This window comes from Podarcis vaucheri, assembly GCF_965113315.1.
Source record: "Podarcis vaucheri genome assembly, chromosome: 12".
NCBI lineage: Eukaryota > Metazoa > Chordata > Lepidosauria > Squamata > Lacertidae > Podarcis > Podarcis vaucheri.
Genome location: NC_138750.1, coordinates 3,106,171 through 3,130,227, shown reverse-complemented (window position 1 = coordinate 3,130,227; position 24,057 = coordinate 3,106,171). Strand labels below are relative to the sequence as shown.

The window sequence follows — 24,057 nt, the reverse complement described above, 5'->3', positions numbered from 1 at the left end:
ATTCGAACCGCCGGCCTTTTGATCAGCAAATCCTAGGCTCTGTGGTAAATGTAATGAAAAGTGTTTGCCAAGAGTCTCATGAACCTGATCAGGAGAGCTTTAAACTAGATCAGGTGACAGAAGATGACAGAAGAACACCTGGTACTGGGGATAAATTGTACAGGAACTTTCCATGTACAGAAAACTGAGGAGGGTATTGACAAGCTGGAACATCTACAGAAGAGGGCAAGAAGATGACCAAGGGTCTGGAAACCCTATGAGGAAAAGTTGAAGGAACTGGGTATGTTTAGCCTGGAAAAAAGGACAGTGAGAGGAGACATGCTAGCCATCTTCAAATGTCTCAAGGGCTGTCACATGGAAGATGGCACAAGCTTGTTTTCTCCTGCTCCAAAGGGTACCACTCATCATCACCAAGTGGAGCTGTTCATTGGAGCTTCTGGAATACAAGAATATCACGGGGGATTTTGTCAAAAGCCTTAATGAAATCAAGATACACTAAAGCCACAGCATCCCCCCGATTCACCAAGCAATGAGATTCCTCTGGCAGGGCTGGTTTTTGAGAAACCCGTGCGGAGTCTTAGTAGTCACAGTAACCACATCACCCTTTTCTAAGTGCACATGGACAAACCATTTAATTATCTGTTCAAGGATCTTTCCTGGTATCAATGTCGAGCTCACCAGCCAGCCAGCCTTCAGCCAGTCTGCCCAAGATGGATATTTCCCCATCCCCCCTTCTTCTTCGTAGAACACCTTGCTAAAAAAACCTCTCTCTTTTCCTGTCACTTCAAGCAAACAACCCATCAGCTTGGCAACATCTGTCTCCTTAGGCCAAAGGATTTATCTCAGATGCCCATTACAGTGGTACCTCGCAAGACGAACGCCTCGCAAGACGGAAAACCTGCTAGACGAAAGGGTTTTCCGTTTTGGAGGTGCTTCGCAAGACGAATTTCCCTATGGGCTTCCTTCGCAAGACGACAGCCCATAGGGAAATATCCGGGACAGCGGGGAAGCGCAGCGCGTCTTCCCCACTGTCCTCGGACCTCCTCCGAAGCCGGGCGGTGGGGCGGGAACACCTCCTCCCGCCGCCGGCGGGCTTTGGAATGCTGCTCCGAAGCGGGGCGGGGGGGCGGGAACACCTTCTGAAGGCGGGCGGGGGGCGAAAGTCTTTGTCCCCCCCTGCCTGCCTTCCCAGGGGCTTTTAAATCGCCCCGGACAGCGGAGAAGTCCTCCGCTGTCCCGGGGCGATTTTAAAATGCCGCCCGCCAGCATTTTAAGATCGCCCGGACAGCGGAGAAGTCCTCCGCTGTCCCGGGGTTTTTTAAAATGCTGGGGGTGGGAAGAAAAGCCCTTGTCCCCCCCCCCCCAGCCTTCAGAAGAGGTCCGGGGACAGACTGTCCCCGGACCTGGTCTGAAGGCGGTTTCCCTAGGAACGCATTAATTGATTTTCAATGCATTCCTATGGGAAACCGTGCATCGCAAGACGAAAAACTCGCAAGACGAAGAGACTTGCGGAACGAATTAATTTTGTCTTGCGAGGCACCACTGTAATCCCTTTTGTTGTGTTAACAGATTTGCTCTTTGCTAGGCCAGCCAGGCGGGTGTGTGTTAGCCAGCCCAGGAATTCCTTGTATATAAAAAAAAAAAAGAACAGACCTCCAGAGCGAATTAAGTTCTTTAACTGAGGAACCATTGTATATTATTTTATGCCTATACAATTATTTCCATCATCTTTCCTAAAAAGGTAACGTATAACATTTTAAGACTGCAAAACTCATAACCTAGTAAAAATACAAAGCATCAGTAAACACTTCTTCAGCCGCAGTAGAACAGTACTGAGCAGCACCAGGCCACATCCTAAAAAGCTTCTGAGAAGAAAAAGTTCTAAATACGTTCATGAGATCTTGCCATATGTAGAGGACTGAAGGACATTTACTGCTATACCATTTTATGAGCTCAGTTCTTAATGGCATACTGATCAGCAAATCAGTGATATAACTACAAATGAGGTCAATGATGATAAGGCAGAAATATTGCCACCTGACAGCTGTTGCTGTCTTATATAGTAATGGCCCAATTTCTAGAGACAGAACAGCAATCTAGCTGTAAAGCAAGTACGATTTGCTCATAGAATCTACGAGCTGGAAGTTATATTAATAACACTACTTAGCATGCAAAGACATGCATCTTTAGAATATTTTAAACACTCCACACATTAAGTAATCCTTGCAGCTCCCCTGTTATCTGAGCTGGTTTTATTTTCAAATTGCAAGGGGTGGGGGGAAATATCTGCCAATAGCTTCTACTTTTGAAAATCATCCTAAGTGCTTTGGAAACTAAATGTATCTATGTAAAGGAAGATCATTCAAAGTGCATTGACTAATCTTTGGATTATCACAGAGACCTGATTGTACAATTCTCACGTTTCCTGAAGCACACATGCTGATTATGTCAAGGATCTGTGCACACTGTTAAGAGACCTAGGATAAGGGATATGTTTGGAGGTAGCAGCAGTTTTCCTCAATCAATCTTATACACAACGGCCTTCACTTTCAGTTCTGCTATTTTGTATTGCTTCTCTTGAGTCACATCATGGAGTCATATTTAAATGTAGACGAAAGGGAGTATCATCTACATAACTACTTTCACATTGTGGTGCAACTGGAGTTTCCAGTTTTTACAGATGCCATGCATCTGAACTACGAAAGTGAGTAATACAATACATGAGTAATATCTATATACCATAAGTATGTCCTGAAAACGACATAATTTGGAAACTGTTAGCAAAATCAACTATTCTGAAGTCATTTCCACCCAATGGTTCCCACTCAAGGAGTTGGTTACTGCACTTGTAACCAAGGTTCAAAGATTGTTAGGTAGGAGATTGTCTAGGATTGTTGTATTTCAAATTAATATATAGGTATCCCGCTGCCCTGCAGAGGCTTGAAAGGCTGTCCCCGAAGCCAGAACAGCGAGACGGGGTGCTGCGCAGCCCTCCGTCTCGCTGTTCTAGCGTCGGGATGGCTGCGCAAAGCCTCCACAGGGCAGCGGGGTGAAGGCACCCCGCTGCCCTGCGGAGGCTACAAAGGCTGTCCCCGAAGCCTCAAGCCTTTGGAGTGCAGCGGGAACTCGCACTGCGCTCCAAAGGCTTTGGGTCAGTGAAAGGAACCCGAAGCCTTTGGAGCGCAGTGCGGGGTCCCGCTGCGCTCCAAAGGCTTCAGGGATCTTTGAGGCTGGCGGTGGGGGAAAGCAGCGCTGCCCCCCACAGCCAGCCCCACAAGCTTGGGGGGCAGCGGCAAGGCTGCAGGCAGCCTTTGCGCTGTTCCCCGACCTGCTCTTGAACGCACCTTGAATGCTCCTTGTTTTAGAGGAGGAGAATAAGAAAGAAATCCCCCCCCCCGTTCTCCCCCTCCTATGGTCTGGTGCGTCCTATGGTCCAGTGTGTCCTATAGAGCGAAAAATACGGTAGTCTTCACAAGATATTCAAGGACATCTGATCACGAATTCATGCGGTCATTCCAACTTTACACAAATGGAAGAGTTCAGTGATCACTTGAGGAAGGCTCATACTTGCATTGTAAGCTAAAACTACACTATCACATGCCAACATGGGCTTAGCCAGATTTTTAGTTGGGGGAGTACTTTTGTTAGCGGGGCAAAACCTCAATTTGCTGTGTATTTTTATTGAATTTTATTTATTTAGGGGCAGCAGCTGCCCCCCCCCCGCCTATGCCCATGCATGCCAACATATGCAACAAACACCAGCAACCACTTCTCTGCCAAACAGCCTTGAGTGCAGCATTGTAGTGCAGAAATGGTGGCAGGGAGTGGTTTCGTTTGCAAAAAAAATCTCCAGAAACCTGTGAAAGGAGAGTTGTAGAAAGAAAGAGGTTATGAAGGAAAAGCTTAAATCCCCTGCCTGGTTACTAGAAAAGCTAACCAACAGACTAAAATTGACACGGGGAAAACTAGAAGAAGATGCCATCACCCTGGTATTGCATACACAGCCCAACAAGTCAATGACAAAAACCCACCGACAGCATGCGAAGCAAGACGGCTCACTTGAGCCAACAATCACCTCCCCATACAAACAAATCTCACTTCAGCCAACTAAAGACAACCAACCATGCACCAAGGAAATATAATAAATGAATAGAAAGAGAACCTACCCAAGTGACACTGAATTGTAGGACTGATTTCATTGCCTCTCGTTTACTGAATTGTAACCTCCCGTATACTATTTTATCGAACACTGCTTCAGTGACTTTGTTGCGAAGAGGTTTATAAATCTGCAAATGCGCCTTTACATGGGCTTATTTCAAAACGCTGTCAGTGGTTTAGAATCATAGTTCAGGAGTCCTCTTCTATGCTTATATGCTTGCCCAAGTACCGAACTCCAGAACGCTGCTTTAAAGAAACAAAATCCAATTTCTTCCTATGTCACACTGTGGTCCGCCTTTGAATACGAGGACTTTTGTGCCCCTGTGTGCATCTTCACAGAAAGGTAGTTTTCAAATCTCCATACCGCCATCGCACGGCACCAGTCAAAATCCTCCACTAGGAAATGTCCAGAACCACAGAAGCCCTAATGAGGTGAAGCTGATCATCCTTGGTACATCTTTGAAAGCGACTAAGGTGTAGAACAGATCTAAAGGGACATTTCAAATAGGTGAAAGTCACGTGGTACGTTAAAATTGGTATTTATACTTGTAGAATACTACACCCTGTTGCAAGATCAACCCACGGGGTAACACCACAGGTGCTTGGGGCATCATCACTCTTTAATCCCTGTGAATATCAAGCCATGTAACATGCTACACAGCTTGAGTTTTCCTTGTACAGTACTGCCATCTGCTGCATTTTGACATTATGACCAGCAGCAGTGGAGAAGCCACCTTCCGTGTGTGTGTGTGTGTGTGTGTGTGTGTGTATATACACACACACATGCACTAAAATTAGAAAATAAAAGATAATAAGTCCACTCAAAAGTATATGCCTTGTGCCATAACTTTGTTTCTTTAATTTTGCAAGCAGCACTCTGTGGCATCATCTGCAGAAATATTTCAACAGATGCAAAAGGGCAGAAACTGCTGTTCAGTAATTTGCTTACATTTCCCATCATGCAAGCTTGTGCATTACAAATCTTTTTTAATTTCCTGATTTTGTGAACAAATGCAAACTAAAACAGTCAATCAATCTAGTTGGCAACACACAGCATGAATCCCACTTTCGAGTTATTCTTTGGGCTCACTTGTTAAAAATTAATCATCCTAACGTTAGAAAACCTCCTCTTGAGGGCTATATATAAAAGCTGAGCAAGCTCTTTTTCTGGCTGGTCCGAAAGTAGTGGAATACCAGACATTATTACAGTTAGTTTCACTAACCTAAGTTCCATCCCACTACTAACTTTGACTGGTCTTTTCCCCCCTCCCTTTTTTTGGTTTTTTAAATAACCAGTTTTATAAACAAGGATCATAGGAATAAATGATAAAAATAAATAGACCATGTCTTATGTCATTTGTTTGTCACAAAAATAGCACAATAAATTTACCATAATATCTACAACATATGGTTCAATGTGTAAGTTTTTGAATCATAAACTGGTTTTAATAAAAACAAAAACAAAGGGGAAACAGGATAGAACAGATTTAACAGGTAACATTCAACATTACATAGCTAAACCCTTTGTGGCTGGCTTAGAATAAGTATGAAAGAGTCATTTTTCCTTTTATGTTACCAATGAAACAATATAAAGTTAGTCTATTGATGAACGTGGAGGGCGGGGGGGGGGGGAGTTCAAAGTGAAGAGGTTTTGCCTCTGGAGGTCACCTCCGGGGCTGAAGAAGTCAGCAAGAGAACCACAGCTCCGGCTGAGGCTGCAGAGATGGTGACTCAGAGCTGCCGCCTTCCCTGCAGAGTGACCTGGGCAGGGGGCATGGAGGTCCCTCTGGAAAGCACCAGCTGGGCTGCAGGAGGAGGCGCCACCCGAGAGCCTTCGGGACTCCCCTCCACCCTGGTGGACTCCGGAGCCTTGCCTCCTCCTGAAGACATCTGGCAAGGCAGGGGGGTTTCCCTTTCTCGCCAATGCATCGAGCCGCAAGGCAGCGGAGCTTTTCCCTCTCCTGGATGCCAGGCCGGGCTCCGCCAGAGGGCAGGGCAGATCTGGAGCGCTGCCCCGGCAGCTGGGGCGGGACGGAGGCGGCAGGGGGCGCTGCGGGCAACGCGGCCTCCGGGCGAAGCCGACTTCCGCCCGACGGTGGGCGGGGCCGGGGGAGCCGCAGAGCTACGAAACAGGGAGCGGGGTCCCGGCCGACCTGCGCCGGGCACTTCCGGGCTCACGCTGCCTTCCATCCACGCGGAGGCCCCGCCCGGCCGCCCGCGCGCCCCCGCTTGAAAGCAGGCAGGGCTGGTCCCGGAGCCCCCCAGGCAAGCCGGCAGGGAGGACCACCAACACGACACGGGGGCTGACCCTCCGCACGTGCCGAGGAGCTGGCGATGCTGTCCTCCACGCCTCTTCCCCGAGGCTCTTCGGAGACAATGGAGGGCGCCTTCGGGGGTGGAGCCAAACCGCGGGAAGCAGATCAATACACTGGGCATGTTATGTGTGGGGTGATCCGCTTTCCTGAGCTTGAGTCTGGACTGAGGATCAGGAGCTGCTGCGTTCGGATTCCATACAGGATGTCCAATCACAGAACTTTTCAGGATTTGGGCCTCTGCCATTGGCCCTTGAACTCTTGAGTTGTGATTCGCAGGTTGGAAGTTAAGACAGCCAATCACGTTGGAGGTGGGAGTGGCCCAGGCTGTCAGAAATGTATATAAGCAGTTGCTTTGCCCATTTCCCAGTTATGTAGTTCAATAAAGGTCCTTGCTGTTATCACTGTCTTGCCATGTGGGAACCCACCTACACTTCAGGGCACCAGCTAGGGTGCAGGAGTTACCAGAAGGAGGCAAATAAGTGGCTTGAGAGACAGGTGGTAAAGTAGCAGATAAAAAGGCAAATGGCCTTGGAAAGGTGAAAACCCCCAGAACAGAGGCCTCGTGGACCTTTTTTTTCCGTACTTTGCAATGGTGTTTTTTTACAGCAAAACCCAATCGTCAAGAGTAATCCAGTATTAAATCCAGAAATCTGAACATGGCCCAGCAGTTTTGCATCCTGGTCCACCAAATATTAAGAATCCCAAGCAAGCAAGGTTTATCCTATTTCTTGTAGTGGCTGGTGCTTCACATGGTGCCTTACAAATAGTGCAAGCTTATTTTATTACGCCATGTCTGCACATTATTTCAGCCTTGCAATAAAAAGCATAAAGCCTGTTAGTGACTGATCTGCCTGTTTGGAGAGTCCTCCTTTTCTCTGATGTGCAAAGGTTGAGCACTGAGTCCTCCTCTCTGCTGGTACAACATCCTGTGCCTTGTTATAGGCAGCTTCCCGTCTCCCACATTGGATAAACCTTTCCAAAGTTTCAACAAAATTGTAAGGGACAGAGGCAAAATGTGGAAAACCACATAAAACATAAGCACATGACTAGAGCACAAGAGCACCATTTCAAATGGCTAGTATGCCTTTATTCTGGTCATTTTTTATTTTTTACTGTTAATGATCCGTTACAGCCTCATAACAGGAACCTCTTTCAGCTGAAGAGCAAGGTTTTTTAAATTCCCTAAATCTAGACCTTTAAGGACTTGCAGACCCAATTCAATAGGCAGCTTTCATTTTAAAATTTCAGTCTGCTAAAAGCTTTCCTATTCGACAAAACTCGTGCAGGCAATTGAGATATTTTAAGACCTCATCTCTGATTTTACTTTTTGTTCTTTTTACATGGTTTTTGTGTCCCTGGTTTCAGCAGCTACTAATGAGGATATAACCAAAAGGCAAAGAGAAACATCTGCAGCCTGCTCCTGGATCTCTGCTCCTGGGTGTGGAGTTATTCCAGGAAGGGCTAGAATCTACACTCATAGTTTATTCACTTATGAGTATATATACCCTGCCTACTAACTGAAAGATGTGAAAGGGTGTGTGTGATTATAGCAAAACCAAACAGGAAAAGAAAAGAGTGCTCTGCAGTTATAAATTGATTTTATTTTGAAAATAATGCTATTATTAATCCTAGAAGGATAGGAGGAAAGCTTCAGAATTAGGCATTCAAGAAGCGTTTGTTAAATCCAAAACTTTTGCTATATAAAAAGGTGATAATGGAACTCCCTTGCATTGCTCCTTTAAAGCAAAAGGTTACCAACCTCTCTTCAAAGCCTGACACCTTCCCTGCATCTTCCATATAAATATATCTTTTAAAATTATTCCAGGCCTTTTAAACCCCTGCAATTTTAACAGATTATGTGATTGTCATGTTTTGAGCTATTGCTTACAAGCTGTGTAACTTTATCTTTGCTTTTCTTTCTGCCAGGAAGGATTTTCTTTAAATGCTGCAAGGTGTAATTTTTATAATAGAGGAACCCCCCCCCCCATTTAAGTGTGTTCAATTCATGCACAACTGTGCATATGCGTAGCACCAAAAACCCAATGGGGGAGAGACCTGAAGAGCCTCTACAAAACCCCAATGCACCTCCAGCCGACAAAGACTCCCTGGAGCCCAGAGGGCGTCCTCTTTAGGGTCTGGGAAAGAGCTCCTTGCAAGCTGAAGTCGCAGCAGGGTGCCCCCCATTTTTGCACATTTCACTTATGCACGAAGGGGACCAGAACGTTACCCCCGTGTAAACGGGGAGTCGCCTGTACAGAAATTCTAAAAGGTTTTAGAGTTTTCATGCTGGGTCTTTACCGAGCCGTCATCTCTAACTAGAAGCCAGAAACACGTAAGGATGCATTCAGTGACAAAGGCAAGCAGACTGCAGTCACAAGAGAAGCCCACGGGGGGGGGGGAGCAGGGGGGAGGCAAGAGCTGAAAAAGCAGATGCAAAGGTATGAGAGAGAAGCCAGGAGGTGCACCCAGTGAGGAACTGGAGAGTGATGGCAGAGACCAGTGAGGAAGAAGATATGTCTCAGCATCAAAAGCATCTGGAGGTGTTGGGCACAGGTGACTTTGCCCCCACCGATGATGATCCTTCACAAGGTCCTGTAGCCCCTAGGCAGGAAAAGGGCTTCCTCCACCCCCTTTCAAACTCCAATTCCCAATTAAGCCTTTGCTTAAGTCCTTAGGTCCTGTGCCACAATGTTTAGGAAGACCCTTGTGGTATCTCGGAGATTTTGTCCAGTGACTTCAGCAGTTCAGCCACCACCTGCAGCTCTTTTGCGCCAGAGAGCAGCTGCCTGGAATGAAAGCAGGAGGTTGTTAGAAAGAAAGGAGGGGGGGAATCAGTGTGAGAGTGACTGCTTAGGCCAGGAATTACTTATTTATAAAAATATTTGTATGACCACTGTATCATAAAGATATATATCAAAGCAGTTTACAGCAATAAAAACATACAATAAAAACCACAAAAAAGTTAAAAACAGACATCCATTAACCATTGTAGAAGGATGCATTCTAAATTGTCCATGGAGGCCTAGCAGAACAAAAATGTTTTCAGCAGGCGTTTAAAAGTTGGCATCGAAAAAGTTGGCTTGCTGAATCTCCAGTGGCAGAGAGTACCACAGGACTGGACCAATGACAGTAAAGGATCAGTTTCTTGTTGCTGTCAAATGAACCTCACCAACTAAGGAACGCCCAACAGCCCTCCTGCAGATGATCTTGGTGATCAAGCTGGGGCATAAGGGTCTGGGATATCAGAGTTCAGGGGCTCCCTGAGGCACCCTGGGCCCAAGTTACTGAACCTGGCACAGCAATAAGTGGGCTTACTGGCAACTCCCTTATCCCCAACTGCACCCTTGGCAGGGTTTCAAGGAGGCCATGAAAGCATTTGGCTCAGAATAGAAGCTGGCCTACGCAGACATGGACATCTGAGTGAACTTTTGGGAACCCGGATAAAGTGGAGCAGAGACTGAGCTGCATTCCTAGCACACAATTCAAGAGAAGCCCAAACTATTACTTCCATCTCTTTCGATTACAGATTCAGGTAACTCCCGTCCTGAATGGTAAGGGAAGTGCAGGGCTTTGGGGGAGGGCTCTGCCAGGGTCTCAGCCCCCCCCCCGCCTCCTTCTCAAAGCTGGGCAAGTACTTACAAGGCTTTGGCATGTCATACATCTCATTAAAAAAACACAACATTCCCCTAGTGACACAAACGGGACTTAAAATGCCGGGCTCCCTCTGTTTCCACCCAAGTTGGACTTGTCCACACTGAACATCTGTGGCTCTGCGGGATTTCACACAGGAGGCCGGAAAATGCCAGAGGCAGAACTTGGGAGAGTCTGCCTGCAAAACTAGCCCTCTGCCCAATGAGCTACAGCCCTTCCCAAGTTTGTCTTGATGGCAAGGGCTGAGGACTGAAACCATACTTCGTTTTCAGGGGAAGGGTTGTAGCTCCACACGCAGAAGGTCCTGGGTTCCATTTCCAATGGAATCTGCGGGAGACCCCCTGCCTAAAACCCTGGAGAGCTGCTGCCAGTCAGTGTAGACAATACGAAGTTAGATGGACCAATGGTTCTGACTCTGTAGAAGGCAGCTTCCTAAGTTTCTACCCTGTTCCCCTTTTTAACACATGGCTGCTGCTTTGAAGTTTCAGGGTCTTAAAGGAAGCGGCTTGTTGGGGGCTTGTGGAAGTCGGCTGGAGTTCATCACATCTCTGGCTGTGTGTTGGATCAGCAGAGTTTGTGGAGGCCCAGCAGAATCTTCAGAGATGCCTCGGCTATGGGAAAAACTCCTCTCCCACACAGTTCAGAGGAACCAAGTGTTTCTTGTCTCCACGCGCAAGACGAATCTAAACACTACTGACTACTGTATTGGCCTGAATATAAGCCACACTTTTTTTTTCCAAATTCCGACTGTGAAAAGTTAAAGTGTGGCTTAAATTCGTTACCTTACAAAAATTGGCTTTTACAATATCACTGCTGAAACAGACATATGGTAAAATGGAACAATTTTTTTTTTTATTGCCGATTTGCAAGCTTGAGACTGTTGTGCAATTAACCCACAGGATTTTATTCTACATTTGCCATTTACAGGTGTGAGTGCCTGCGGGAGTGTAGCAACTGAATAGCGATTTCAGTGATTGTTTGGTAACTTTTGCTGGCTTGCAAGATCGAAGGCTTAAATTGGCTCAGAGTTACAATTCTACCAACCACAGCAATTTTCAGCCTGTAACCCAATTTTAAGGGAGCGGCTTATATTCGGGTATTGTCTATTTTTCCTCCCCCCCCCCCTAAATTTTAAAGGTGCAGCTTATTTATAGGTATGGCTTATATTTGGGCCAGTATGGTACTATATAGTTCTTTAGGTCTCTGAATTAAAGATACATGTGGACAGAGAGATCTGCTAACACATGGTGCTGATAATGCCAAAGTTGCAGGTTCCCTCCCTGCATGGGACAGCTGCCTATTCCTGCACTGCAGGGGGTTGGACTAGATGATCCTCAGGGCCCCTTCCAATTCTATGCTAGCTAATGCTACTGAATAAAACCCATCCTCACAGACTCAGTCAAACAGGACCGGACAAGGAGAAGACAGAAGCAATGCCCTAGAGACTGTTATCCTTGTCTTCTCATTCCTGAAACAAGGAGGGCGAATGTCTCTGCAAGTCATACCACTGACCGCTGGGGTTGCTATGTTGCCTGGCACCTTATCTCAGAGTGTGTGTGTGATGTGCTAACTCAAGGCCTAGACTGCGTCATTTAACTCATTTGTTCACATCACACAAGATGGCTCATCCATCTCTCATTGAGTTGCAAGTTGACTGGGGTTCATGCAGATTATAAGCTACAGGTGCTGGATGTTGAAATGTACCTGATGGATGGTTGGGACTTTGTGATGACGGCGAGGAGATTCTGCAAGGCAGCACTGGCATTTTGCTGCACGATGGCCAGGTTAGCCGAGTGGCTAGATTTCAAGGCTTCATTTTCTAACCTGTAGTTCTCCACCTGAACCTTTAAGGTAAAAAGAAGGGGGGAATACATTAGTGGCTCACCACCCCCAGCTACAGAGACATGTGGATAAAAAGCACAGAGGAGCTAGCTCAAAGGATCCTGGAGATGCCAGCAAGCAAGATTAGTTGAGAACGTTATTGCAAACAATGCAAGGCTGCTAAGCAGGTGTTTTGTTTTGTTTTTTAAAAAAGCATTTTTCACCCTGCTTTTTCTGCCAAAACGTGTATTTAAAGCCCTTGGCTTCCCCCAAAGCATCCTGGGAACTGTAGTTAACCCCAAAGAACTATAACCCCCAGCACCCTTAAACTACGTTTCCCAGGATTCTTTGGGAGAAGCCAGGTGCTTTGAATTTATGGTGTGTAGCTAGCCACACACACAACACGTGGTCTGGGCAAGTTTCCTGGCAAAGGAGTCCAGCTGTGTCTCGCCTTCAACCTGCAACGTCTCCTCAGCCTCATAAACAGAACAGGCGAAGCGCCTGGGGTCTGGGTCACGCCAGGGGCCCGTCTGGTTCCACATCCTGTTCTCACAGGGAAACCCGCAAGCAAGAGCCAACTTTCCCCTCTTGCCCTTTCCAGCAGCTGGGATTCAGAAGCTGCTTCTGCCATCCTGGCTAGGAGCCAGCTTAGTCCTCCCCTCCTCCCTGAATCGGTCTAATCCTCTTTTGGAGCCCTCCAGGTGGGTGACCCTCATGGCCTCTTGCGGGAGAGTCCCCCAGTTTAACTCTCCACCCTCCTCAGCTTTGCTTTAGCAGGTGCTCAGAAACACAAAGGTCTGGCTTTTAAAAAGGACTGAGAAGAAAAGGAGACCCAACGGAGGAGCCCCCAGGCCGTACCTGGAGGAGGCTGTTGTGCTGCTTCAGCTTCACAGTGCTGGTTTCAGCCTTCATGGCCCGTTTCTGGAATAGAGAAGAGCAGGGCTGGTCACTGGAGCCAGAAGAATAAAAGGGGGGAGGCGGGGAGACCCTGAGGTCCCGCTATCAGTCAGAGGCAGTAGGCCTCTCACGACCAGCCGCCTGGAGCCACATGCCCTCCTTGTGGGCTTCCCACGGGGGGGGGGGGAGCAGCGTCCCACCAGAGTCTAGGAGCAGAATCCCCCCACCTGCTTGCTGTTATGAGTCAGCTTCCATTACAGATGGATCACATTCCCATTTCGCACAGCTTTCCAGGGGCCACACGCAGGGCCAGAGGAAAGAGTGCAGAGCAGCTGAGATAAAGTTGACCTTTTGTGCAGTTGGCATCTTTCTCCAGGCCCTCAGAAGGCAGTCTTCTCTCAAGGACACCGTCCAGGCTGGCAGAAGCCCTCAAGAGGGCAGGAAGTAAGGCTGATTCGGGGGTGGCCTGTGGAGGGTCTTTGGGGCTGGCAGCCTCTCCACAAGCTGCTGGGAGGAGCTGCCCATTGCCCCCCCCACCAAGAGATGGGTCAAGCGAGAGGGGCAGGTAGAGAGATCTGCTTCCATCTGAGATCTCAGAAACAAATTGAGGGTAACAGAGACCACTGTCCCCTACAAACCAGGTGTATCATTCAGCAGTCGAGACACAGGGAAGAGCCATCCCAGGGCTGGGAGGGCCACGGTCTTCCTCCCCTGGCAGGCCAGACTCACCGCCATCAGCTCAAGGTTCTCCTCCACCTGCTGCACCATCGCCTCCAAGTCCCGCGTCTCCTTCTCCTCTTTCCGCCGACTCTCCTCCAGGGTCCTTTCCAGCTGCTTGATTCTAGTTTACAAAAGGCAACAGCAGGGAATCAAGCCAAACTTTTGGGGGCCACCACCTCCTTGCTTCCATATATTCCTCCCCCCTCGGTGCCCCCTACCCTATAAACAGGATCATTCAGAATAGCGGTTTGCACAGCGCATTAAGGTAACAGCACAAAAAAATGTTCAAAACAGTAACAATTTATTGCACCTTCATTCAAAATCAAATTAAAACTATTTAAAGCAAATTAACAATTGAAGCTTTTAAACAAAACAGATTTGCTGCCTCCTCCTTGCCTCTTAGCGCCCCCCCCATCTCACTGCCTCCCAGTGGGATTGGCCATTTTAGCAATCACCATAGCTGATAAAGGACCAATTCAATTAGTATAAATTTGCAAGAGCATAGCAATACTTTGCAAGTGTGAAAGCCATCATCTCAGAAGAGATGACTCTCCCCCCCCCCCCGGAGGCCCATACAAGGCAAGAGAAAATGACTCTTCAAGAGATTCAAAAAAATTGCAGGTGCAAATATTAAGGACTTATATTAAAAATAATACTATATGTGCTGATCAATTGATTGGGAACACGTTTTAAGATGACTTAAAGGCATTCTTAATCAATGAATCCAAGTGACTGATTCACTGTTGAAGTCATGACAAAAATACTTTTCGAGGTTTGGTTTGGTTTTTTTTGCGAGAAACACAGTATGTGTACCTCTCTGCCTGACTCTCAGAAACTGCTTGAAGATGGCTGATCTTACTCCTAAACTTGGAATTTTCTTCTTTTAACTGCAAAAGGAAGAGCAAAAGAAATACCTAACTGAACAAATGTTTGCCTCGTATATCAGTAGCAAAGTTGTTTGGATGAAACTGGATTAAGACAATGTGTACAGTGGTACCCCGCAAGACGAACGCCTCGCGAGACGAAAAACTCGCAAAACGAAAGGTTTTTTCGTTTTCGAGTTGCCTCGCAAGACGAATTTCCCTATGGGCTTGCTTCGCAAAACGAAGCTTGCCCCGGGGACAGCGGGTCTTCTCTTTTGAAGCAAGGGGCGGCGGGGAGAAGCGATATTCTCCCCGCAGCCCCAGGTCCGGGGACAGCGGGAAGTGCTTCCCGCTGCCCCCGGACCTCTTTTGAAGCAAGGGGCTGCGGGGAGATCGCTTCTCCCGGTGCTCCGAAGCCGGGCGGGGGGGAGGGAACACCTGCCCCCACCGCCCGGCTTCGGAACGCCGCTCCGAAGTGGGGCGGGGGGCGGGAACACCTGCCCCAGCCGCCCCGCTTCGGAACGCCGCTCCGAAGCGGGGGGGGGCGGGAACACCTGCCCCAGCCGCCCGGCTTCGGAACGCCGCTCCGAAGCGGGGCGGGGGGGCGGGAACACCTGCCCCAGCCGCCCGGCTTCGGAACGCCGCTCCGAAGCGGGGCGGGGGGCGGGAACACCTTCTGAAGGCGGGCGGGGGGCGAAAGTCTTTGTCCCCCCTGCCTGCCTTCCCAGGGGCTTTTAAATCGCCCCGGACAGCAGAGAAGTCCTCCGCTGTCCCGGGGCGATTTTAAAATGCCGCCCGCCAGCATTTTAAGATCGCCCCGGACAGCGGAGAAGTCCTCCGCTGTCCCGGGGTTTTTAAAATGCTGGGGGTGGGAAGAAAAGCCCTTGTCCCCCCCCCAGCCTTCAGAAGAGGTCCGGGGACAGACCTGGTCTGAAGGCGGTTTCCCTAGGAACGCATTAATTGATTTTCAATGCATTCCTATGGGAAACCGTGCATCGCAAGACGAAAAACTCGCAAGACGAAGAGACTTGCGGAACGAATTAATTTCGTCTTGCGAGGCACCACTGTATTTTGGGATAAAGAAAAACATGAATATCTAAATTTTTGGTCAAGGACCCAGGTTTGACTCTGTTTGCTCTGTCTGCAAAATTAAAGGGATTTTGAATTATTAGGAGAAAAAAGGAACCGAGGAAGAATCCAGAGTTCATGGAGCCCAGAGGGCCAGTATGAAGTCAGGATGTTGAAGGTGCCTTTAGGGCAGCCATATTTCAAACAAACAAAGACATATCAGGAATTTTCCTGATGTATGGCAAGCCTACTTTAAGACACCAAAACCCCATCTCTCCACAACCAGGTTCCTGGCTGGGATCCACACTAGTACAGGGCCTCCAAATAGCCTTTGAGCAGTCCCTGGGGCGAGTTTCAAAAGTGTGTGTGATTTGGGGGAAGTGGGGAGCGGAACAACTCTCACTGATAATTATAATAACCTTCTGATGTTTTTAAATACTAGTTTACAACAGTCTTGTTAATAATTTTAATGTTTCTTGTAAGCTACTCATAAGATTTGTTACATTCAAGAGGCATATGAATAAAATAAAACAAAACTTAATGGGGGGGAGATACTGCTCCTCCCGAAAAGCCTGAGGTGAGCACAGGCCCCTGGGGGCCCACAGAGGCCCCAATGGAAAGCCCACAAGCGGGGCCTGAGTGCAACAGCAACTCTTCAGCTGTGCATTCCGGGGTAGACTGCCCCTGGGCAGGGAGGCTCCTGCTATCCCTCTAAACCAGGCATAGCCAACTCAGCCCTCCAGATGTTTTGAGAGTACAAGTCCCATCATCCCTAACCACTGGTCCTGTTAGCTAGGGGTGATGGGAGTTGTAGTCCCAATACATCTGGAGGATCGAGTTTGCCTATGCCTGCACTAAATGTTCATTGGAGAGCTAAGCTGGGTTGGCCCAAAGGGAGCCCCTCTGGTCCCGCCTCCTGTCCTCACCGTGGCCAACCAAGATGCCGCAACGAGAAGCCCCAAAACAGGACTGGAGCAAGAGCTCAGAAGCATTACTGCCTCCAACGGGGGGGGGGGTGGCAAAAATAAATTGGGTGGCAGGAATTAAGAAGGGCTACAGAACACTTCCTTCCCTCGCCCAGCCTGGGACTTGAGAACCTCGAGGCAGACCCATTTGCCAGGGCGCAATCCTGGCCTCCCAGCTCATTCGGGAGACGTGGAAGGAGGAGCATTAGGAAGAGACCCAAGCAGCAGCCTACAATTCAGATTCCCATCTTCCTCACTTCTTCGTAAGTCGGCTGGCAAGGAGGCAGATAAAAGCTGTCCCCCCCGGCAGCTCCACCCACAGGCAAGCTCTGGTCCTCCTTGGCCCCCATCCACGGAGGAAACCTCTGGAGCTCAGACAGGTCAGAGGGATTGCAGCAAAGAGAGTCCAAGGAGGCGCTGGCCAGGCTGCCCAGGTGGGCCTCTTCAATGGCTGATGGCTGGTAGGTGCTGCTCCATTCGCTGTCCTCGTCTTCATCCTCCAGCGAGGAGCTAGTTGCCATTGGGTTCGGGGGAAACAGCTTGTGGAAGGCCACATCCAAAGACCCAGGGGACGAGGTGCCGTCGCCCAGGAGGAGTGAGAACCTGGAGGAATCCTACAAGGTCAAAGGAGGGAAATCTGTTCTCAGCCTAAGGAAGAGCCTTGGGATACTTCAAAAACACAGCCCATCACTCAGGAAAAGAAACCCATGGATGCCTGACTGTAGTTGCTTAAGAGCAGCGGCTCCGCTGCAGCTCCCAAACACAGTGTGTGTGTGTGTGTGTGTGTGAGTCACTCTCCCCTCTCCCTTCCCAGAGGGGGCTGTAAGGGCCTGCCTGAGCCTGAGGGGTGCAGGCAGCACAGGCACAGCTTTCCCACCGCTGGAGGAGGAGGGGGGAAAGGAGGAGCCATGCAGGACAGCAGCGCCCCCCTCTCACTGCGCAGCCCCGTGGTGCCTGGGGCAGGTCTCTCCTCCCGGCCCCCCTTTCCTCCGCCAGTAGCCTTCTCTCTGCAGAGCCACTACTCTTCCCACCTGTGGCGCAGGAAAGAGGGAGCCCCTTGCCCCCTTGATTCCTGGTGCCCCCCATCACCCACTTTGCCCCCCAGGCCTTACCTTGGGGCTGCTGGTGCTTGACCCCGAGGAGGCCAGGGCAACGCTGCTCAGCCCCTTTGCTTCCTCCAGGACAGGGGCTGCCAAATACTGGCTCTTGCTCCGCACAAACTCCTTGAAGGAGAAGGGGTTGGCCTCTTCCTCCTCAGGTGCAATGGAAGATCCAACTGGAGGAGGAAGCCAAGGAAGGAAGGAAGCCTTACAAACAGGGGAAGGAATAAGAGGGGAGATCTGGGACTGGGGGGGGGGGAATGCACAGCCCCACCCCAGGGATGCTCATTTTGCTTGCAGCTGCAAACACACACCTGCCTTGACTATGATAAGGGGCGACTTTTATGGCTCCCCCTGGAAAAAACAGGAGAGACGCCTAGCACTTAGAGCAAGGGTCAGCAAACCTTTTGAGCAGGGGCCAGTCCACTGTCCCCCAGACCTTGTGGGGGGCCGGACTATTTTTTGGGGGAAGGGATGAACGAATTCCTATGCCCCACAAATAACCCAGAGATGCATTTTCATAGAATCCTAGAATCCTAGAGTTGGAAGAGACCACAAGGGCCATCGAGTCCAACCCCCTGCCAAGCAGGAAACACCATCAGAGCACTCCTGACATACGGTTGTCAAGCCTCTGCTTAAAGACCTCCAAAGGAGGAGACTCCACCACACTCCATTTTAAATAAAAGGACACATTCTACTCATGTAAAAACACACTGCGGTCTGGACTGAGAAGGCGACTGGGCCGGATCTGGCCCCTGGGCCTTAGGCTGCCCACCCACGAGTCAGAGCTTCAGGCTCGGGCCTGGAGAGAGATTCTGGTGGAGTCCCCAAGGGGCATGGCCTGGGGCGCCTCACAGGGCTGCTGTTGTGGGGTTTTGGAAGAAGGGAGTTAATAATGAAAATAACGCCCCTTTTAACTCCCTGGGAATACAAAAGCAGTCCAAAGCAAAGGACTAGTCCCAGAGGGGGCTTCCTCCTCCTCCTCCTCTCTCTCGCAGGAGCCTCGGCTGCCACTTTCCCTTCAGCCAAGGCCCTCCTTGTTCTTGCCGAGGCAGCGCTCCGGGCAGCCGCTTCCCAGGGAGGCGCTCTGCACGCGCTCAGGAGCACCGCCCTCCGCGCTCTCCTCCCGACCCTCTTCTCTCCCGGAGTCCCGCCCGTGCTCAGAGGCCTACCAGCGGGGCCCGCCCGGGGCTGCGGGCGCGCGAAGGAGGCTTGGCCCGCGGCGGGAGGGCGGCCGGGCCCCGCCATGGAGCCGCGCCGAGGGAGCCCCTTCCCGGCCTCCAGGCGGGAGGGAGAGCCAAGAAAGGCCGGAGTCGCACGCGCGGGCCACAACTTCCGGCACTCCTTCGGCCCTTTCTCTCGAGGAGGCGCCTCAAGCACGACCCCCGCCCCCCCCCCGCCCCCGGGAACTGTCGTTTGCTCAGTGCGGCCCCGAGTCCAGCCCCGGAGCAGCGGGAACAGGATCAGATCTCTTTTCTGATGAGAGCAGCTTTGGTGTTTCTACTTGTAGAATACTACACCCTGTTGCAAGATCCACCCCCGGGGCGACACCACAGGTGCCTGGGGCATCATCCCTCTTTAATCCCTGTGAATATCAAGCCATGCAACATGCTACACAGCTTGAGTTTTCCTTGCACAGTACTGCCACCTGCTGCATTATGACATTATGCCCAGCAGCAGTGGAGAAGCCACCTTCCGTGTGTGTGTGTGTGTGTGTGTGTTCCCCCCGAGGTCCCACTTTACTGAAGGGAGCCAGGCAGGGGCCTTCTCGGTGGTGGCGCCCTCCCATCAGATGTCAAGGAGAGAAAGAACCACACGACTTTTAGAAGACCTCTGAAGGCGGGGAAGTTTTTGATGCCTGGCATTTTATTATTTTGCTGGAAGCCCCCCTGAGTGGTGGTGGAAGCCAGTCAGATGGGCGAGGTTTAAATCAAAACATGATTCTTATTCCTTATTCATTACTCTGCGCCTGCCTTTCCCCCTCACGGACTGGAAGCGGCTGCAGCGCAACCCTCAGGGAAACCCCAGGCCGCAGGTTGGACCCCCGCCGCCGCAGGGGGCGCCGCCTCTGCCGGCCTGGCAGGGGGGGGTTGGGACCCTTCTAGAAGCTCCTCTCGCTGCACGAGGCCCCTACGGAGCACTTCCGGGGCAACCGGGGCCGTGACCCCCTCGCCTGGCGACGCTCCGACTCGCCCCAGAGCCCGGGAAGGCGGAGGGACGCTGCCCGCGCAGCCACGTCGAGCGTGCCCCGCCCTCCTCCGCGCCTCATGCCGGCTGGCCAATCAGCGCCCCGTGGCCGGTGCTGCCCAATGACGGCGCGCTCCGCGGAGCTTGAGGTTGGCCCCCCGGTGCCCCCACCGAGGGGAAAGAGGAGGAGCCTGGCGGAGCGGGGGCGGGGCTCTCAGGGCCCGCGGGAAACACAGCGAGCAGTCAGGAAATAAAAGGTGTGAAAGCAGCCGCGCCGGGGTCTGCTTTGTGGTTTCATTCCGCATTTTTATGCTGGGAACCGGCCTGAGATCTTCAGACGAAGCGCAGTATACAAATGCAATAAATAATACAAATGCAATAAATAATATAAAATAAATAAATAAACAGTAGTGGGCGCACAGATGAGCATCATCCTCATTGATTATTGCCTTCTCCCTACTTCCATACAAAAAGAAAAATACAAGTTTTATCTGGCCAACGATTCTGTCCTCAAAGACCTCCCGCCTGGGACAGTCTGCAAAATAACCGCGTAGAGCAGGGATGGACAGCCATCGCCTCCAGCCCACATGGCCAATGGCAAAGGATGAGGATCAGAGTCCAGCAGCATCAGGTTTTTCCCATCCCAGATGTAGACAGAGGTTGCATCTGCACCATTTATTTAAAGCACATGGCTGCCAAAGACTCCCTGCAACTGTCGTTTGCTCAAGGGAACTGTAGTTAGCTCCAATAGTCAAACTACAGTTCCCAGGAGTCTTTCACAGAAGCCAGAAGCTTTAAATTTATGCTTTGTCCATGAGCATAAGCGGTCATTCTTCTCTAATCAGGATTAAGGACAAATAATTTTGTGGCATAGAAAAGAATATCCATTTCACAAGCGAAGGAAGATGTCTAAGGTTGCCATATTTTAAAGAGCAAAGAAGAGGATGCTATGACAGGCATTCAAAGCAAGTAAGTGTAATTTGTATCAAATTTTACCCCTGAAAAAGAGGGTATGTCCTGGAAAAAGAGGGCACTCCTAGTTTGGGAGGTGAGCATGGAAGCCTGACAATAATGTTGCCCTGACATGTGGATGCGAGCAGAGCAAACTTGCCCACTTCTCACTAGGGAAGAGTATCCAAATGGGCCCCAGCATGAAAGGCAGCAATGACGCCAGAAGAGCCCATTTTTCCTAGATGGCATTCATGTTTCTTGCATTGGGCATCTGAGAAGGTAGCTGGCTGAGCCTCTCTTTACTGAAGTTACAATCCAAGCAGGAAAGCTTGCACAGCCCCCCCCCCCCCGAAGGCCAGGCTTGCATCTCCCAGGGCGTTGCATGAAGACTTGCTGGACACAGAGGAATGGTGGGAGGCACCCTTTGGGGAATTCCCAAGGGAAGAAGGCTTAGAGCTTGCACATTGGTGGTGGGACCACGATGGGCGAAAAGAGGGAGAAGACTGAGAAGAGTTGGCAGAAGCTGAAGAGGTAACAGGTCTTAGTGAGCAGGAAGTGTCTCTTGCAGAGAGAAGTCCAGAGTCAGTATCAGAAACTGAAGCAAGAGAGGAGAGAGGCCAAGAGGCAGAGATGAGTCAAACTGGTGAAGAAGCCAGGGTGTCTCCTGCGACCAGTTCCCCTCCCTGCTGGTCTCCCAAGATGAGGGATGAAGAGGGAGGAGCAGAGACAGGTGTGCTGGCATAGTCTCAGATTGCTTGGAAAGGACCTGGTGGCAGAGGGAATTTTGGCAGCTGTGGAAGGTGGGGACCTTCAGCCTCCACAACTGCCTAATGGAGGCAAGACCTATGAGAAGGGTTGCTGTGCTCATTAGGCCTGGCTCCCCTGAGCTGGCCTGGTTTCTGTTACTAAAGAGTTAACTTCACATACTCTGTGGATTTCTGGCTGACTGGCTCCCTGTCAGGTAGGACCCATACCAATGGATTCCAGTTACAAGAAAGGAAATTCCAACTCAACATCAGGAAGAACGTTCTGAGGGTAAGAGCTGTTTGACAGTGGAAGGGACTCCCTGGAAGGGTGGTGGACTCTGCTTCTCTGGAAGTTTATAAACAGAGCTTGGATGACCATCTGCTAGGGATTCTTTAGTTGCTATTCCTGCATTACAGATTATTTCAGGGTTGCAAAGATCTGTTAAAGATCACTTTTTTGAAAAGCAATTTTGCTAGAGAGGAACAGGAAAAAAACCTAGCAGAGGAGCAGAGGATCTCCCTGCTTAGGCAAATTCTTCGCAGGAAAGCCTGTATTATAGGACTTTTCATTCTGTTTAAGCACACAGTAGAGATGGAATTTAGCCTTGCCATTTCTAAAGAATGAGGCATTACATCCTATCGGCTTTAGCCAACCTTGCAAGAATTCTTATGCCAAGAATTTGTTTACAGTAACAAGTTCCAAAGGCATCCTTTTTCCTTTGTTATGCATTAGTTACAAGCAACCCTAAGCAGAAATATTTGAGGCCTCCTACAGCACCAAGCTCTTGATCCGACCGTGTCTCCATGCAGCTTTCAAAGTTAGTGCACATTTATGCTCCAGAAGAAGGACATGGCAGTCAGGAACAGGATAAACAGAAGCCACAGAGGTACTGACTGCAAAGGATCCAAGCATTTGGTTTGCCCCTCAGATTTGAGCCTGAGCTGACTCGTGTATGTGTGGTTGTCCATCCACTCCTTTGGGGTCCAGTCCAAGGAGGACTTACTGCAGCTCTTCCTAGACCAGACCTGAAAGAGAGGAAGCTGCCATATGCACAAAGGTATTTTTGTCAGCCGTGTCAGTGAACAGGACCCTGCTGTCAAGTTAAAATTCAGAGGCCTGTCTTGGTTTGCCTCAGTGTCACGGTGAAATAGGTGGTGAACAATCAATAGGTGAGCGTGGAAGCCTGACGTGAACCAATCTACAGAAACTGGGCTATATCCCTTGAATTGCTGGGGTCCTAAATCAAAATGCTGTCAGCTAAATTCAGACATTCCACATACCAATCATACTGTGCATGGACTAAGCCTCCGCAACCAAAATAAAATAGACAAACTAAAGACGACAGCAATGAACATCAAGCTTAGGATTGAGGAACCAGCTGGTGGAGACCGCGGGCAGAACTTCCACATCTGTGGCCTGGAGGAAAAACAGGAAGGGTCAGAGCTCAAATCTTATCTCATAATGTGGCTTAATAACCTACCCATAGGCATAACGCTAAACCTGTCACACATCAAGAGATCCTACAGGATCCCCACACGGTGTCTCACCCAGAGACACCATCGCAAGTTTCAAGAGAACTTATACATTACATTACGTTATGTTACCTTTATATCCTACCTTTCCTTCAAAGAGCTCAAGGTGGGAGACATGGTTCTCCACTGCCCATTTTTTACCCTCACAACAACCCTGGGTGGTAGGTCAGGCGGGGAGGCAGTGACTGGCCCAAGGCCACCCAGTGAGCTCTGCGGCCAGTTGAGGATTTGAACCCTAGTCTCATGGGTCCTAGTCCAACACACTAACCACTGCAACACCCTGGCTCCCATGAGAGACACCATATATAAAGCTCTGGAAAATATCAAAGACCTAACTAGTGGAAATAATATCGTCTCAGTCTTCCAAGACATCAGCATGGACCTGCTTCAGAGACATTCCTTGCTTCATCCCTTCACTCCAGTACAGGCAACTCTCAGTGCGCATGGGGGCTACGTTTTGGGGATCGTGTCTAAAGCCAAAATCGTGTGTAGTCAAAACACATTAGGATTGCTAATGTCCCCTCCCCCTTAATTCCCCAACTGCATAAAGCTGAATGCACACAAATTAAAGTTGTGAGTTACTGTACTTCATGACAAAGGCATATCCTACCACTGGGGATTCCCTTTCAAATTGATTGCTCAGCATAGTAGAAGGACACTGGCTGCAAATAATACCACACAGGCAGAACACCTATTAATAAGATAGCAATTCCCTTACCATCCCTTGCAGCTGCAAACTCTGACTCTCAACAAAATGGTGGCACTCATTCCTGGAAAACAAGAAGGAGAAAACAAGCTTGTTTGCTCTTCCATGTGACAGCCCTATCTGAAAATGGCTATCATATCCTGAGCCTATGGCTATGCTAGGTGATCTTGCACCCCGGCAGAATTGTCCAGATTGTTCCCGCTAGCCACTTACAAATTAGCTCTTCTTTCTGCCTCTTCTCCACCCCCCTTCAATTCACCCTCTATTAGAAACCTTTTGTTATAAGGCAATCAATATTTTTATTTATGGACATATTTTAAAGCTGATTTTGCACCCACCCTCGCCTGCACCCTTGGCAGGGGCCCACCTCACCACC

General features: G+C 49.6%; 1 protein-coding gene across 2 annotated transcripts; it reads right to left on the bottom strand.

The window, feature by feature from the left end:
- Positions 1-8,054: 8,054 nt before the first annotated feature.
- Positions 8,055-18,845, bottom strand: LOC309515463 (endosome-associated-trafficking regulator 1-like). 2 transcript variants are annotated; one of them, XM_082193250.1, is made up of 8 exons: positions 18,731-18,844; positions 17,571-17,734; positions 16,716-17,072; positions 14,376-14,449; positions 13,572-13,683; positions 12,804-12,866; positions 11,829-11,968; positions 8,055-9,259 (listed from the first exon to the last, which is right to left on the bottom strand). In XM_082193250.1, the coding sequence occupies exons 1-8, from the start codon at positions 18,804-18,806 to the stop codon at positions 9,166-9,168; spliced, it is 1,080 nt and encodes a 359-aa protein (XP_082049376.1). In that variant the 5' UTR covers positions 18,807-18,844; the 3' UTR covers positions 8,055-9,165. The 2 variants fall into 2 exon arrangements, with proteins under 2 accessions (XP_082049376.1, XP_082049377.1); XM_082193251.1 differs by lacking the exon at positions 11,829-11,968 and having other exon boundaries at positions 18,731-18,845.
- Positions 18,846-24,057: the final 5,212 nt, after the last annotated feature.

Bases quoted from the DNA above. Each gene is read 5' to 3' on its own strand.
- LOC309515463 (XM_082193250.1), bottom strand. From the start codon at position 18,806: ATGGCGGGGCCCGGCCGCCCTCCCGCCGCGGGCCAAGCCTCCTTCGCG. The intron at 17,735-18,730 runs GTAGGCCTCTGA...TTCCTCCTCCAG, and splicing joins GCCCCGGGCGGGCCCCGCTG to TTGGATCTTCCATTGCACCT. The intron at 14,450-16,715 runs GTGAGGAAGATG...TTCCTTTTGCAG, and splicing joins GCCAGCCGACTTACGAAGAA to TTAAAAGAAGAAAATTCCAA.